The sequence below is a fragment of the Anoplolepis gracilipes genome, chromosome 17 (genome assembly GCF_047496725.1).
Source record: "Anoplolepis gracilipes chromosome 17, ASM4749672v1, whole genome shotgun sequence".
NCBI lineage: Eukaryota > Metazoa > Arthropoda > Insecta > Hymenoptera > Formicidae > Anoplolepis > Anoplolepis gracilipes.
Window position 1 is genome coordinate 6,111,094 of NC_132986.1, and position 17,265 is coordinate 6,128,358.

A 17,265-nucleotide genomic window follows, 5' to 3' on the forward strand; every position below is an offset into this window, starting at 1 on the left:
GTAATAAGCAAGTATGTACCGTATGATTTTTTTTTAATGGCGCATAAACGTTAATAATACGAAACAAAAACAACAAAGATAATGAGTATGTATACGTAATACTTGAATATAATAATAACGTATAACTTGAATATTATGCAAGATTCCAAAATAGAACGGTTCATTCTCCCCGCGCAATAATTACGGATTGTCTGATAAGACATAATATTTTTTGATATATTAATTTCTAATATGTTAAATATTTTGATAAGTTTTTATGTATTTCACGAAAACTCTTCTCCTCTCTCTCTCTCTCTCTCTCTCTCTCTTTCAAACTTAAAAAAAAAATCAATTGTCAAACGCAATAATCTCGTGAATTAGTGTCATATATTCTTTATGATCCCTTCCATTACATGTATTTATCATATGTATAATATATTCATTTTAATAAATTTTCTTTGATCGTATCGTCAAACGAATGTTTGGTCGATACGATGCCTCCTGACTTCGATATTGGCCTACATTGCTTTCACTTTTGTCGTATCTTTACTTTCCCATGGTCACGCCGCGAGGATTATTCGAGTTATATTGAATTGCTTTATCACGATTTACGAAAGACTCTTGAGAATTGCACTGTGTAAAACATGATGTCGCGATTGCACATAGAAAAAAAAAATAAAATAGAAACTGTTTCGCAAAATTGTCGGCAAACATAATACACATTTAGCTGGGAAACATTATCTGTACAAACTCTTTTATTCTTTTCAAGCATGTACTCGATTAAACTCAATTCTTTCAAAGATTCCAGACAACATCGAAACGCTGTGTAACGATCGAACGCAGCTGTATAAAGCGCGATAATTTACAAGTACTATATACACGTATTTTTCCTTGATCGAGATACACATGCCTTTCCTGAGATTTATCGCTAACGAGATGTTCACTGGCTTGCCTTCATAACATATGGCGTGCATCTGCCACCCTGCGAATTGTGTGATAAAAAAAATCGCTTTCGTTAAACAACCTTTGCTTTTTGTTCAATATTATTTTATTTCAATGTATTTGTTGTTCCTCATTAATATCTTATATATAATATCTTGTCCATATTACATAACATATTGATTTAATTATAATTTTTAATTTAGATATTATAAATTATATTTATTGAATTTAATTTTTATTATAACATATTAAATTAAATAATAATAGTATAAGAAATTTACTAATACGTATATTTATTTATAAAAATTATTTTAAACTGACTTTACTTTATTGCATTGGATATTATAATATCATTTACGTAAAATGTCTAGATAATACTTTGTCTAGATAATACATAATACTTTGTGGCTTGCATTAATGACGAAGAGTTACTTGCGTGTCAAGTAGGAGCGGTTCCGTTCATTTTCATAATGAACGTCTGCGTGTATGACATTAAACCTCGCGCATGTGCGTGTGTGAATGAAACATACTCGAGTCGGGTGCAACGTTACACGCTATAATCGTCCATTATACGAGGGCATCGTGAAAGCGAAATTGTGGGAGTTGGAAGAAATTACTACCGCTCCACTTTTTCCGTTAATTTTTCTCGATTAACTCGAAATCTAAGTACAAATCGAGTCGGAGGAAGCTCGTGACTCGCGATAGGTAAACATTCTGCTTTGTTACTGATAAAAAAAATTGACGCTTGCATTATCTATTATGATGCGTTATCTATAGATAAGTCTTATCTCTGCAGCATATTTGTCTTGGTACACAAATGCGTAATCAATTTTCCGTTTTAATAACCTGTCATCAAAATTGTGATATTATTGAAAATTAAGCATGTATATAAATAGCTGGAGATTCTCATTAATAATGCGGATACGATCGCTTTATTTTGGGTGGTCAGCACTCAAATTATTTTAACACATGGTAACCTACATAAGAAACCACTCTGATATTTTAAGAATTATCTCACTGTTCATCGAGAATGATTTGACCAAAATAACCGTAATAATATTATACAGACATCCTGGATATCATTATTACTCGCTTGGATGAAATTATTTTATATTGCTCCAAGATTTTTTTAAAGAAGTTAATTAATTTTTAATATTGCTTTGATAAAATATATACAAAGTAACAGATTATTCGTAGTTGTAATACTACGAATTATTAAATTATATCCTCACTAAAATTTTTCCGTTTACGTATTTATAGAAATGCCGGAAAAATTAAGCAACAAGTACTCGCAATAATTTTGCATTATTTGTCGCAATGATTCGTTCGTTCCGTAATTGAAGGAAGTTAGATATACAACACGAATATTTCTGTTTTCTAATGAAAAATCGGTAGTAATGAATGCGAAACAGAGGAAATAGTACGACGTAAACTACTGTGGAAACGAGCAGTTAAAAGATCCAGAGCAGAGAAATGTAATTTCACAGACACATACTTTTTTTCATTACATCATATAAGAATCGACTGTTAGAGAGGATATCTCGCGCCTTTCTAGAATAGTATTAGCAGCCAATTCGAAACATTCAATATAAACGGGAGCGACAAATACATCCGGCATTATAGGATCTGCAATCAGGGTCGTAATCCACTATTACAATCCGCCGTAATTCGTTCGAGTCCTTAAGCACGAGCGAGAGCTGTTTCAAACGCTAACGATCTGTGATTTGCAATGTTTTCTCTCGAGTACGGATCATGAAGGCGAGCACCCTCGAAATTATTGAATCGTGTTCGAGATTTAATTTATAGAGTTCGCGGCGGCTGGCGCAGTTGCCCGACTTATGCGGACCAGCTGTTGTGTTTTATATAGATACCGGAATAAGTAGACTGGCCAGATAGGTGCAATTATTTTAAGACTAGCACAATGTCTTCGGGCGATGCGCACAATATGCACTTGGAAGTCACTTTCACTGTGAAACAATGAGAAATAATGATGATTACTCCAATATGAGCAAACTATCGAAGCATTGTGTATGAAGCTGAAGCATTTTTACTGCGCCGTTCGCAGTTGCTTGTTTTCTGCAATTGTAATGCACATTTTTACGCGATCATAAAAGCCGTTGTTTATCTTTTATCGTACTATTTTTTTTTCTTTTGACGCATATATAAAAAATGACCCAAGCTTTTATATTCTTACTCCAATTTAAACATTTTATTTGCTACTGCAAAAATTATAAAAATTTTTGCTGAACACTTGCCAGAGTAATTTTTGAGTTAATTTATTCAAAGTGTTTAGTACATAGCAATTTTTATAAATGCGTTACATAAATCTGATTGAACTTGATAAATGAAAGCGAAAATGATTGTCTTTATACGTATAGAATTTTAATGCATTAATTCTTCAAAATTTTTGCCCAATTATAACTATAAATTGGCTATCATTTCATAATGAAAGAGAGTTTGTATCAAGGAGCATACGCGCAAGATGATTGAAATTATTAATTAAGTTAGAGAAAATATTTATCATATTCCTAAACATTGAAATTATTAAATCAAATAATGTATTACATTTTTACAATAATTAAATTGCTGTAAATTGTTCGAATATTTACAGAATTTTTTGCTTCAAAAACAATACTTAAAAAATTAAATTTTATGTAAAAGAGTTAAGAATTGGGTCCATGGTCAGAGCGAATACAGAATTACAGACAAGATGATAGTTGACCAACATAAGTCCTTATATTGATGCAGCGATCGATAAATTCCATAACAGGACACTGTCAAGCAGTATTATGTAAATCTTCGGGGACTGATCGAGTCACCGATCAATCGAGTTTCCACTACAATTCTTCAATATTCAGCTAGTCATCATTGTTTAATCTATGATCTTAAATAATTTCGAAAAATCCGACATTAATTACTTTTCTGTTATCGTCGAATTTTTCATTAAATCTTTTTTTCTTCTCCGTGTGTAAATTAATATATCTGAGCTCTAATAGCGTCGAGAGACGCTATTCGGAATTTTAAACGAACTTTTTGAAAGTCATCGAATATTTTACGCAATAGAAAGTGAAATCGTTGCGGGCTGCCAAAGAAAATGCGCTAATAACATACCTTGCTAAGTTTTTTTTTTCATGACGGGCAATGATCTGGCCTCTCACCGTATTTTAACTGAAACGTATGGCCACCCGATTTTCGGTTACGTAAAATAATGATTGCTTGCAATATACAATTTTTTATTCAGAATTCAATATTCTACATTGAATACAGTTTCCTAATTTTCATTTCGTATCGAGATTCGACACGACTGATATTATATATCGAAGAAATGATTTAAAAGATGCTGAGAATGAATGTGTGTGCGCCATTAAATAATATTTGAAAATAGGTCAATATCTAGCGGAGTGTATATCATGAACATATGAGATCAATTGGGCTGCGTAAATGTATAATAGAAAATCGGATAGAATGGAAAGCTACACGTCCCCGGCAGTCCTACTTCTCGCGGCATCGATTTTGATCTTACAGTATAGTCAGGATCTCACGATTTACTTGTTAAATCTGCTAATTTCATCAGTTGTCGAGGCAAGAATGTCGTTTCGATGAGAGCCGATCTCTAACGGTCGAATCGGCATATTTGTTTACATATCTCGTGTCAATATCCAGGGACAAACGAAGCATTGCGAATTGGTCATTCATCAGATTGCCTTGCGGATTTTTTACGCTTGACGTGTTTCCTTGGCGATCGATGATAACGAAAATTAAATCGTTTCGATCGATCTTCGCTAATCACGTCGTTTATGAATCGCTTTACAATTGCTCGAGTTTATTTAAATTATTATCTTTTTGCAGAAAAATAACGACGAATATATATATAATTCTGTGAAAAGTAGATTAAGTTAGTGCTTGTTGGAAATTTGATTAAGCACTAATATGCAGTTGGATAATAAAATTCAAGGTCCGCTATAGCGGACCTTGTAAATAAGGATTCTTTTACGAAAGAATTTCATTGAAAATAGAGTACTTTAAGATGAGAGATAATTTATTGTTGGTCAAGTTATATCGATCTACTTTAATCTTTTATATTATTAATAAACGAGCAACAGATTTATCCTAATAATTATAATTTCAAACAAATTATGTTTCATCTGTATTTAGACGTTTAATATATAGTTCTCGTATGTTTTAATAAAAATTTACTTGTTAATTATTACAATTTTGTGTATTTCCCAATGGGAATGAATGTCATTGAGAGAGATAATCGTTTGACTAAGTAATTACATTCTTGCATGCCTTTATGATACGTATGTGGAATTAAGTGTACTAAAGCATATCTATATTAATTTGTATTTTATATTAATTTTTTTATGTTACTTTACATATACATATATATAAAGTTTTATCTTATACATCTTATATATATATATATATATATATATATATATATATATATCTCTTTCTTTTTCTTACAAATTGGCTTTCTATAGTATAAAAAGTACCATAAGTAAATTTTAGTTGGTTTGAACTTTAAATTGAACTTTATTGTTTGAGTTTTGAATTTCTAAATGAAGTGTTCTGCATTCTATTATGTTAAATTATTATATTGTTGTATCGCGTCATACACATGTGTTAAATATTAATATGTTGTTCCAGTTTTTTTTAGATACACACATATGATATTAACTTTCTAATATTCAAAAAAATTAAATTTATATATGTCATTTGGCTGTTTATTGCTTACACAGAAAAATGCTATTTATGAATTTTTATTTGCACATTTTTAGGACAGGAATAAAGACTTTTTGGAATGATAACTCTTTTTATATTATTAGTCTTCCCATTATTACACAGTTGAATTTTAATCTAAAAATTCATTCGACATATTTGAGAAAACTAAAAGTAATTGTTCATATCTCAAAATCGAATCTATTGCCAATTTTACACGTCTTGCACCGAAGAAGCGAGGCGTGTCTAAAAAGAAAAGCAATTTACTCGACAGCAGACGATTCTTTTATGGGAATAAATTGCGTGAGAAAGTTCGTAGAAATTTTCACGGGTCAGCCTATAGAAACTGCTTCCTAGTTACCGATGTCTCGCGTGTCACAAACCCCATTACTCATCGGCAACTCCCTTGACCTGCATTACGGTTCGCCGCCGCCGCTGCCTTGTGTCTGTCGATGAATTTTCAACAATTAAATCCGGACAACTTGATTCAAGACTCTAGTCAATATGATCAATGAGACCCAATTGGAGAAAGTCATGTAATCAGGGTTTCCTATCAATTGACTTCTGTTTACGAAGATTTCACGCGAGTCCCATGCGCCCTCGTTTAGAAATTACAGTAATCTCAATGATCGTTACATGGCGCATCGTGATAGAATTATCCAATGACACATATACATAGATTAAACATGCCGAGTAAAATCCGAGTGTAACTAGAAATTGGCAGTTAAAGATGCGAGAGATTGCGAGAGATTGTTCATTTATCTCTTTGTCAGAATTTTTGTTGTTCTATGAATTCTGAATATAAGTGATAAATGAGCTAAGTTTTTAAATTATATTTTTCAAATAATGCGTTCTTTTATCAAATATTTATAGAAAAATACATTTATGATAGTAAATGTTAAAATCACTTTTTATTCAAACTTCCAAATATTCTCTCAATATACTCTTCTTAAAATATTTCTAAGAAGTTTCTTCATATAAAGATAATTATGTTTGTACATTTGCTGATAGTTCGAATCCTTGAAGCTCAAACACGACCTTTCTTTGGTTTCATTTGGCGCCTACATATCGTCGCTAACAGACAGCCTCCTTGACAAGTTCGTTATAACGAGCGTGCCATAAACTTGAGATTAATGAGTGCTTCCTCACGCAAGTCTAATATGTCGATTTACGCGAGACATTTGCGGGTTGAAATAAATGCGCTTTATCGAATATTGTTAAGAAATGCAATATTAATAATAAAAGCACTTTCTCCTTATGACAACGCGCTACTGCGTGTGCAACACGCGTGGAGAACACGCGTGTCCACCGACGCCCATTGTTCATTTCAAGATTAAATAGATGCTCGTACATGTACCGTATCGCGTTGAATCGCGTCCTTGAGACACCGCGTTGACTACCATACTCGACGTACTCGAAAGTGCTTCAAGTTTTTGCCTTTAGGGCTTGGCGTTGTCTGGCACAACGGATCCATATGCACTTGGATGCAAGTGGGAAAGGGTAATGTCACCATTTAGCAAATAGGGGTATTTACAGACTTCTACGATATTTGTATAGGAGATTCGATCTCATAAATAATTCTTCACAAAATTTTTTCATATTTTAATACGAGAGGTATTATAACTTCGCGTTCAAAATTATCTCTCAAAAAAACCTTTTTTGTATATAAATTTCTTGTATTTAAATTCCATAATAATTTGATTAAAAACATTACGATTTTACAACTAAAGGGGATTCTAAAGATTAATCCTCTTTTGTAAATACAGAATGCGTATATTCATTCCATGTATAATTGCCTATTCAGATATAATAGATTTCTACGATATATGAACGCCAGAATTGAATTTACAAGGTAATCTTCGAAGATGTAGCCAGGTCTCTTAAGCTATAAATAGCAAATAATTTTCATATATATTTTTTTATGTTTTGATAATTTGGCTGAGATAGCTTAAGAGACCTGATGTAGCCTCCGTTTATTCCATAGCTCTTAGACATAGCTATCGCATCTTTAATTATGTCAGTGCATACCTTGCACGGTTGCTTGCGGTTGCAACTTTTGGCCCTGTCGTATTCCAACGTCAGTTACGGCGGATTAATTAACCTCGAGCGAAATCGCGTAGAGAGGCAGCGCAGGCGCGAGTCTACAGCTTTGTAATTGAGTAACCGGCTTGAAACGACGCACATTAGGTTTCGGTAAAAATATTTAACATTACGCTCCTCGTTTGGTACGCTTCGCCAATACGTAGGAGTTACGCGGACTTTTAACACCCACGCCAGTATCGACTATGAAGAGTGATCGGGACGATAAAACTGTCAATCGGGCAACAAATTAGCATCGCGAGGATGTTCCATATTAAGACTCATACTTTATTCGTAACTTTGCACTTTGTATTATGATATAAAACTAACTTGTTTTCTAAGCGGATAATAACAGCTGTAATAATTGCAGTTTTCGTCAAATAATATGGAGTATTTTTTCCTCTTTATTCTTTTATCTACCGAGAATGCAATTTTTAAACTTATAGATTTTTTTAAATATTTATATTGATAAAAGTTGTTTTATATAAATGAAAATTTTTATACTTATTATTGTTATTACATTTTTACTGCTATTGTTATTATTTTTATTTTTTTATTAATTACATAAAAAAGAATATAATCGATTATTTGTTCGAAAATTCAATTTAACGTATCAAGTTATTCGCGCGTGATACAAATAGCTAACAGCGCTTATCGGTGTATTATGACCTCGGGGCACGTCGACGCAATCAACACATAGGGCGTCTAAGAGTCACGGCCCTTTACATCAAGATCTTCACTTAGTGAAGTCGAAGGTGGGTGAAGGTACGTGGAGCAAATAATGTGCGCCAACACGTGGAGGCGGACAGGATTCTCTCTTTTTTTCTTTCTCTCTTCTGCATCATGCTTTACTTTCTTCCGTCCTATTCTTCCTCATAAAGGCAGAGGCGCGATAGACACGAATAGAAAAAGAAAAAAAGTAGCAGCGAACGCGTAGGCATCAGCGCGCTCCTTATAAGAGTGACACGCGCGTGCAATGACCGAGCCATTATTATGCGGATGATTACCGCATGTGCGGGGGCCTCCGTTGCATACGGACGGGGTCTAACCGAGGTCTTATGCTGTAGGTCGGAAGAAAAGTCGTGATCGATGAATCACACGTACTATGAGACTTCTATTTTTTTTTGTTTTTTTTTTTTTTCATTCTTGATACTGACAATTATGATCGATGAATAATTTATATTTATAAATTTAACAATGTTTTATTTGACGAATTTTAGAGAACGTAGAATTAATTAAATTTGTGTTTGTGCATGTGGTTTTAACTTTATTGAGATGTAGACATTTTGAAGATTTTTACAAATATGCTTTTGAAAATATTGTATTAAGAAATAGAACGAAAATACTATTACTTATATAATCGATATAGTAATAATGAATAAAGGTGTATATTACTGCAAGATGCACAACGATTGAATGTGTATACAAGTTTCGAGTTAAGATTTTATTATAGATTAAAATCTCAATGATCTCAAAATCGTGAAATTATGTTCATTTAAAGGATTTAAAATGTCGAAATTTTGTAATAGAAATAAATAGAAATATCGAGACTGTGAATAAAATTGCAATTAGCGTTGACATTTAATTGAAGTCCCATCAAATTTTGTTTTTCAAGATGTGCATGAAAAGGAGGCCTTGAGATTAGCATCGACGTATCATAAATCACGCGAACCCCTCGGGTGCGTACAAGCGGACCTCCTGCGCACTTCCCTTTCTCTGTCTCTTTCGCGTACCGCTAATAAAAGTTTGGCCCATCGACATGGATTTACGTGCTAAATAAATTGCCTACGCTAATGATAATATTACTTTGCTCGTCTTGTACAATTCCATGAACAATTTTACTCTGCCTGTTCATTATCTAATATTCATGGCCGTTAATAACGAGATGCAAATTAGTTTTATTCTCATTTGTTGATATTTTATCAAAAGGATGCATGCTCTTTGCGATAATTAATATAAAATAATAAATGTATTATATATAGAATGCCATTCGAGTTAAAGTTGCTTCCGTAATTGAAATCGTACGTTGATTCTTTCTTTGGACGATGAAAAAATCTGTTAAAATAATCTAATTTTATTTTTAAGAACTATGTGATACTTAAAAAATGCAATTTTATTTTTTAAGAAAATGTATCAGCATCTCAACAATTGTTTTAACTCTTTATACATTACTATCAAGAATACTTATTGCTTTGTGTGTATTTAAGTTTATATTACAGACATCACGGTTTATATTGCAGATTAACATTGACTTTTGTTTTTATAGATTTTAAAAAAATTTTTAACTTTTTTTATTCATAAAAAGATTTTTAAAATTTTTCTGAGAATTAAAATTACATGCTGAAAATTATCAGCTTTCTATCACTTTTTTTTACACGAGGCAACGTATATAAATCTCTCGAGCAAAACCGTAAATGGAACAAGTCCCTGGACGATGATGTTGCTTGCCTTATCAAGAGATCTGGCGGTACACGCTCGTCGTCTATGAATCGCTCGTAAATTCCCGATTCGATATTCCGATCAACGTGACGTTTTATAGGGGCGAAGATAGTTGTTGGGAAGATAGCATTGCTTCTTTAAACCTTGGTCCATTGCATTGTGTGCCGCGTGAACTCGTATAAGAATCCGCTCTTGCGATCTTGTCTTATACCGTAAAGCAGTTGTGTCTAACGAGAAGCGTTTAAAGGAGCGGTACGTTTAAGGAGAAACAATGGCGAAAACGTGTGTAGGTGAATGGAAAATGCGGAGGCCGTGAACAGCCTTCAATCCGAAAGAAAAGAATCGATCTTTCAAATCAAAAGATCGCTGGCCCGTCATCGAAGTTATAACTGAATATAAAGTGATTTGCAACTATTGTATGAAAGACAGTTTCCTTGATTAAATCAGGAAACTTTACGAAAAAAGAATAGAATCTTGATTTACTACAATCTTTCACAATAAATTTAAAAAATTGGACTTTATTTTAAAAAAAATTACTCTATAATAATACATAATATTTTTAATTAAATAAAGATTAAAAATATATTATATATAATTCTGACTTTTGTGACATTTAATTTACATTTATATTATAAATTCTTAATCACTTGTAACTTGGAAACTATTGTACTTGTATTTACTTCAATATTTTTTATAAAAATATGATCTTTTCTTAATTTAAATAATGAATTCGTTTTAATAAATGTTATATTAATCGCTAACCATTCTGCATACAGTATATCTAAAGTCATGCTTCTTTGAACTATAGATACTGAAATTGAATTAATTAAATTGCCATTTGCATTATAATTAAGATATCTGAGTTAATTTTTTATTTATAAGTCATTGAAAACTGAAGGTTCTGTTTTATATTATTGGAGTTATTCATAGACTATATATCAATCTTTTCCTCCCCTTTCCCCTTGTGGTGATGAGAGGAACTCAAAGGTAATTTACGTTGGAGTCCTCCATTTGGGTCGAATAAATAAGCGGTCGAACTTGTTTGAATACAGTCGCTATGTCATGATTCGAGTATGCGTAACGAATTTTCGATCGAATAAACATACTTAAGAATGCTTTAAAGCGCATATAACAACCTCATTTATTCTCTGACATCTTCCGGTTTCTCGAATGATAATTCCCTCGGAAGAATATCGAAGATAGACAATCTCAATGTTGTTTCGAGATACGACACTGTCTGTCCGACTTGGTATGATTCATTCGTTTATGGATAAAGAGAGGATCCGTTTCCTTGCTTGGAGCGCATTATGCTTCCAGTGACACGTTGCAACATCGTGCTGTTTAAACACCGCACGGAGGTAACCATACAGATAAAGAAGTGTTGTGCAAATAGCGAGTAGAAAAATTTCTTTGCGCAAACATTAATAGGTAATCGCAACAATTACCATTACAAAAATTTGATATAACTACTTAAATAGTTAATGTAGAAAAAAAAATGTTCAAGACATTAAAAAAAATTAATTGGGTATATAATTATATTTTGTACATTTTATGACTCGGAATATATACAGAACGCGTGCGTGATACAATTAAAAACAATATAACGCTTTGCTGCAACGGACTAAATCGAGCTGAATAAAAGAAATAATTTTTCCACATTTATTATTTTACGAATTTTTTTCACACAAATCAATTAAATATAAATTATTATAAATTCTGAATTCATAAATCGCCTGAAATATATTAAAATTTAAGGATCATGTTTGCGCTTTTTATCTTCGATGTTTATCGCGTTTGATAGAGAAACATTTCGAGAGAGACTTTGACACAAAAGCCCCGTTTTCTCTCGCACTTTCCTGCTGCTTTGCCGCTTGACTAGTCGCGCTACGCACGCTGCATTAAAGACGTGACGGTAACGCGTATCACGCACAGCCGGCGCCAGCGTTTTCGACGTCGTGCGGCGCGAATTATACGACGATAAAATAACGGGTGTGAAGTGCATGCCCACTATGGGGGATTTCCACTTTCTTTCACAACAATGGACGCAGCTCTGCGGGAGACAATGCATACAGAATTCTAAAACTTAATAATGCATCTTGACAAAGTACTTGACAGTGACTTCGCATTATAATAAATTTTAATATATATAATAATATTACAATAAATATTTGAATATTTTGCAAGTATATTTATATATTCGCGCATATATGTATATCATATCTATTTTTTATATATTATAAACGTTAAACATTACCTTATATTATATATGATAAGATTACCCGTAATTTATTGATAAGCTATTTAGAAATCTTATCTTTTCGACGAAGATGTATAATAATTACAAGATATAAATGCATATATGTCTCTTGCAGTTTTCTTACTGCAGATGTATTTGCAAACAGGAAAATCGTGACAACAGTTTTTCCTGGATGACGTAATTATTCGGTTACGGATAGATTATCTATCTCGGTGTTTATTGTATCTCTTTCAATCGTACATATTCTTTGCAAAGGAAAACGTTCGGTCATCGAAATGGCTCGAAATTGAATATGCAACTGTCATAGTAAAAAAAATCCAGTCAACCGCAGGCATGCAACTCGATCTAATACAATTACTGATCGTTAACGTAATACATTCTCTATCGTTAAAGATACAACCGGTGAAAGTATAGGAATCGAAAGGAAGAATATTACGCCACGTCGTTAGATACATCGGCCTAAATTCGAATCGTTCAGTGAAGTTCTTCATGACCAATGTAATTACCGTCCGTTTATAATTGATGGCGATCGGTTGCTCTCATCGTGTGAATTTCCATTATCGCTGATGCTCTAGTGAAAAAGGGATGCGCATCTTTCACCATCGTCAGTATAATCAATATAATTATCTCACTCGTTCCTATCCTAAGTGCATTTTCGATGCAATCGGATCACGGAAACAGCTTCTTTGCATTAGAGAGAGAGAACGGATATTAGACCTCAATAACTTAATTCTCGGTTGCTTTATTTTCCCTGTCAAAAGCAATAAGTAGTTGCTATATGGAAACTCTTAGAAGTTTGAAAGTATTGTTTTACAATACACCATCTATCTTCTCTTATTATCTCTTTATACGAACGTAATAATTTGTCTAACGCGCTGCAAATTTCCTAAACCTTCACGTTCTAGAAATTTGGAATAATCTGATAATTTTAATCATAAAATGCTTTTTCAAAGGAAAATTAAAAGTACCGATTTATACTTTCATCGCTGCACATGAAGAGAAAACTGTGTACAATATAAGATGTAGATTTGATCAATGCAAGTTCTCATGGTTTCAAGTGCATTATTTCGATAATTATTGCATGCATAATGAAGTATATCGGTTTAATAAGAATCAAAGGGTACAATGCGTGTTGCAAAATTCTCGACATTAATTTTAATGAGAGATTCTTCGACTGATTTGCGTGGAATTGATTTAATGCAGTATGTTCTAAGCGACATCGCTCTTGAAAAATATGCACATATATCACGCGAAAGTTCTGTGATGCATTGAAAAATATTGTGACGGCACTCATCTGTCACAAGCGTGAGATATCGAACGGGACATGTCCGTCGAATAATGGAAGGATCCTTGATCTCTCTCGCGGGAGCGATGCAGAAATTGCACTTTCGAATGCGATAAATTAGGTCGATTATCGGCGTTATTTCTGCTGTCACGGTTTGTTTGTGTGCGGGTGTGTTCCTTAGAAAGGAACGACCGATGGGACGATGTGCCAAAGGAGATGTACTAGACTTGCCGGATCACTAGCACGTCCGTTGCGGATAATATGCCTCACTTATGTAGAATTAACGCGTGTCTTATCTTCACGCAGGAAAGTAGACGGTTTCACCATGCATTCAGGGCATCATTTTATAAAACTAGGTTTATAACACCAGAAAATGGGTGTGATGTAGTAAACAAGTGCTGTTTCATTGTCTATTTAAACGCAGATTTTTAATACTCAATGTTTGAATTGTAATCATTAATAAACTTAAAACTGATTTGGAATTATTTTTACAGGCATTATTAACATATATTTTTTAGTTACAGTGTGTTTAGTATTAATTTTTATAATTTTATAAAATCAATTTTATATTATTATCCTAGAATAGTTTTTATAAATTACAAATATTATACTTTCTTTTATATTTTTATGAAAAACAAGTATGATTTCTTTATATTCGAGTTTATAAATTAATATTATTTTGCAAGAAATGCAAAATTCACAATTTTATTTATACAATGATAATACATTTTCGATTATTCTTTGACTATTAAAATAATTATTGAGTCAGACTTTAGATAGACAATTATTTTATATTAGTATATTAATTTTTTAAATATTTTCTATGTTAGGTATATAAAAAAATTCTAAATTAAATACCGTTAGCTTTAGTCTTTGATTCGCTCATATCTGTTTTAAATTATATATGAGTCATTTACTAAGCAGATGTCTTCTTTATTGTTACAGCAGTGCGGCAGCGGCAGCAGCGGTGGTGGCGGTTCGACGGAGGGTGTCGTGGTGAGCGTCGGTGCCGGTAACGGCGTCGGCAGCAACAGTGGCGTCGGTGGCATGGATTGCATGCCTCTGCGTCCCGGTCCGTTCCATTACTTGATCAACGAGCAAGCCAAGTCTTTGGTCGCCCTGCAGGAACTGCAGAATGAGGTCGGTGCCCTGCTCGAGTTCCGGGACCTCGTCATCGAGACGTTCCCAAACCTCCGGCACAAGATGGCCGCGACGGCGTCCGCGGGTGCGTCCGTAATGTCGTCCACGTGCACCCAGAGCTCGCACATTCCTCTACCGCTGTCGAGCCCATCCTCGCGAAGAATCGGCGAATGGGAGCCCGGCAAGATAAGACGGCGAGTGACGCGCGAGGCTGGCAGCAACGGAAGCGGCGGCGGTGGCGGTGGAGGAGGCGAATCCTCGTCTTCGTCGCTGCCTAGGAGTCGCAGCAACTCTCATAGCGGCGGTACCAAGAACAACTGTAGCGCGACGGTTCAAGATTCCGGTTTCAGCACGGAGACCTCGTCGAAGGACAGTGCCTCGACGGCGATCGCACCGCGAGCGAGCAGTCCTCAACCGAGTCCGTTGGACGAGGCGGAGGACGAACTATGGAATCTACTAGATGTAATCCATCGCAAGGGAATCCGGCTACGGGAGGAGGTCGAGTGCCTTCAAGGTCGTCTGGAAAGTGTGGCGACGGAGGAGCTGGCGTCGACTGACGTGCTTGAGGCCGTGAGAAATATCACTGGGCTCGATGACGCCGGTAGAACAATCGGTCGCGGTAGTAATATTATTGTTGATGAGCAACAGCAACAAGATAGTAGAGACCCGCAGGTGATAGCGCTCAGGCGAGAAAAGGAACAATTGCTGGACAAGGTAGCTGAACTCGAAGCGGAGACGATATCGAGTCGTGTCAGAGCTCAGGAACTGCAAACGGAGTTAGCTGCCTTGTCAGCATTGAAAACTGGACTGGAAGATCGTCTGCGGGCAGGACTAACCGAAAATGCTTCGGAAATCTTGGTACCCGGTGTTCAAAGATTACAACCGATCGCGCCGGTGATCTCCTCGCCGAAGAACGCCAACGTTAATATCAAGAGCAAAAGCTCGGCGTTTGCTTCGGTCACTGGTAGTCCTGGAAGCAAGGCTTATAAGAGTCGCTTCCGCACGAGAACTATCGAGAAGAATGTGCTACTAGATGTTGTCGGATGCAACGACGAGCCGCGCAATATCGAGATCGATATTGAAGCTAGTGTAAATGAGAGGCGAGCCAGGTTGGGAGCGCTTGATTCTATCTTAGTATCGCCCACCAGAGTAGCTCACGTGAAGGATGTAGATTCAAGAAAAATCGCGGCTATTCTTCGCGAGCACTCGCCGCTCGAGCTTCAGCGGCATCTAATCACTACTACCGTCCATAATCAGGTAAAATTAGTGTTTCCTACTGTTATTTTATTTGTGAAGTTAAAATAAACTTCGCCCCTATAATTAATTTATCAATAATCTATTTTTTGCAGGTCCTACAAAAAAGATTAGATGAAGTAGAGAAAAGCACAGAAACTCTCTCCGAACGATTAGATAAAGCGCGCGAAGAAAATGATGATTTGCGATTTCAGGTGAGTTGCAATCAAATTACTATATATAGTGATAGAAAAAATTATTAAAAAATCTTCAAAAATACACGCATTTTCTTTCGGAAACATTCTATCTAATATAATTATAATGTTTTTAGTTAGAAGAACGAAACATCGAACTAGAAGGCACGCGAGCCCGAGTGCGCGTGTTGGAACGCCTTCAGCAACGACCACCGACGGAAGTCGAACCTGAAGCGGATCTGGAACAACCCAGATGCGAGCAGAGCGGCGTCGAACCTGGCAGCAGTACGGAGTCCGCGCGAGACCATCATCAGCCAGTAGAGATCAAACCGTCGCCACGACGGCGTCCTAGTCGTATACCTTTACCTGGCAGCGCAAGTGGCAAGACAGTGTCGACGACGCCTACGACAAGCGCGACTATGACAATCGCGCCACCGCGACCTAGTCACGGCAGAAACGACAGCAGGGATTCGCTCAAGTCGCTGACGAGACCGCCACGTGATTCTAGTCGCGACAGCCACGGCGGCGGCAAATCGTTGTCGAAAGCACGCGACTCTAGTCGGGATTCGCTCGGCAATAGGAGTCTGTCCAAGAACGGCGGCAACGGAAGTAGCAGCAGTAATGGCAGTGGCAGCGGCGGCGGCAGCGGCAACAAGGAAGCAAATCGGGAGTCGTCCCTGAACAACCGATCCCTGCCTCGTAACAATTCCAGTCGAGATTCTCTAAATAAATCTTCCTCGCTGTCCCGTACACGTGACTCGTTGGAATCTAATAACAACCTCGGCACATCCTCACCTACGACTAATGCCCCTCCCCGACGACCGCCCGCTCCCGCGCGCCGTTCCCACAGCCTGGCGCGCGCGGCGACGTCTGTCGATGCATCCGAAAACGGCAAGGTACGACCTGTAAAGCAATTCTTTTGGAGCAGCTGGCTGAAGTCACCGTTGTCCAACGGCCCGGTATAGTAGAAAGCTCTCGGCAACCCTTCTCTTCCT

General features: G+C 35.8%; 1 protein-coding gene across 3 annotated transcripts in view; it reads left to right on the forward strand.

Moving 5' to 3' along the window:
- The window catches only part of Jvl (javelin-like), a 60,780-nt gene that overhangs the window by 38,170 nt on the left and 5,345 nt on the right, over positions 1–17,265 (forward strand). For 2 of the 3 annotated variants that reach the window (XM_072909811.1, XM_072909813.1), the window contains exons 2-4: positions 14,649–16,100; positions 16,193–16,291; positions 16,408–17,166. In XM_072909811.1, the coding sequence (XP_072765912.1) occupies positions 14,649–16,100; positions 16,193–16,291; positions 16,408–17,166 (2,310 nt within the window). The remainder of the gene's footprint in view (positions 1–14,648; positions 16,101–16,192; positions 16,292–16,407; positions 17,167–17,265) is intronic. The other variant, XM_072909812.1, reaches the window with a different exon arrangement.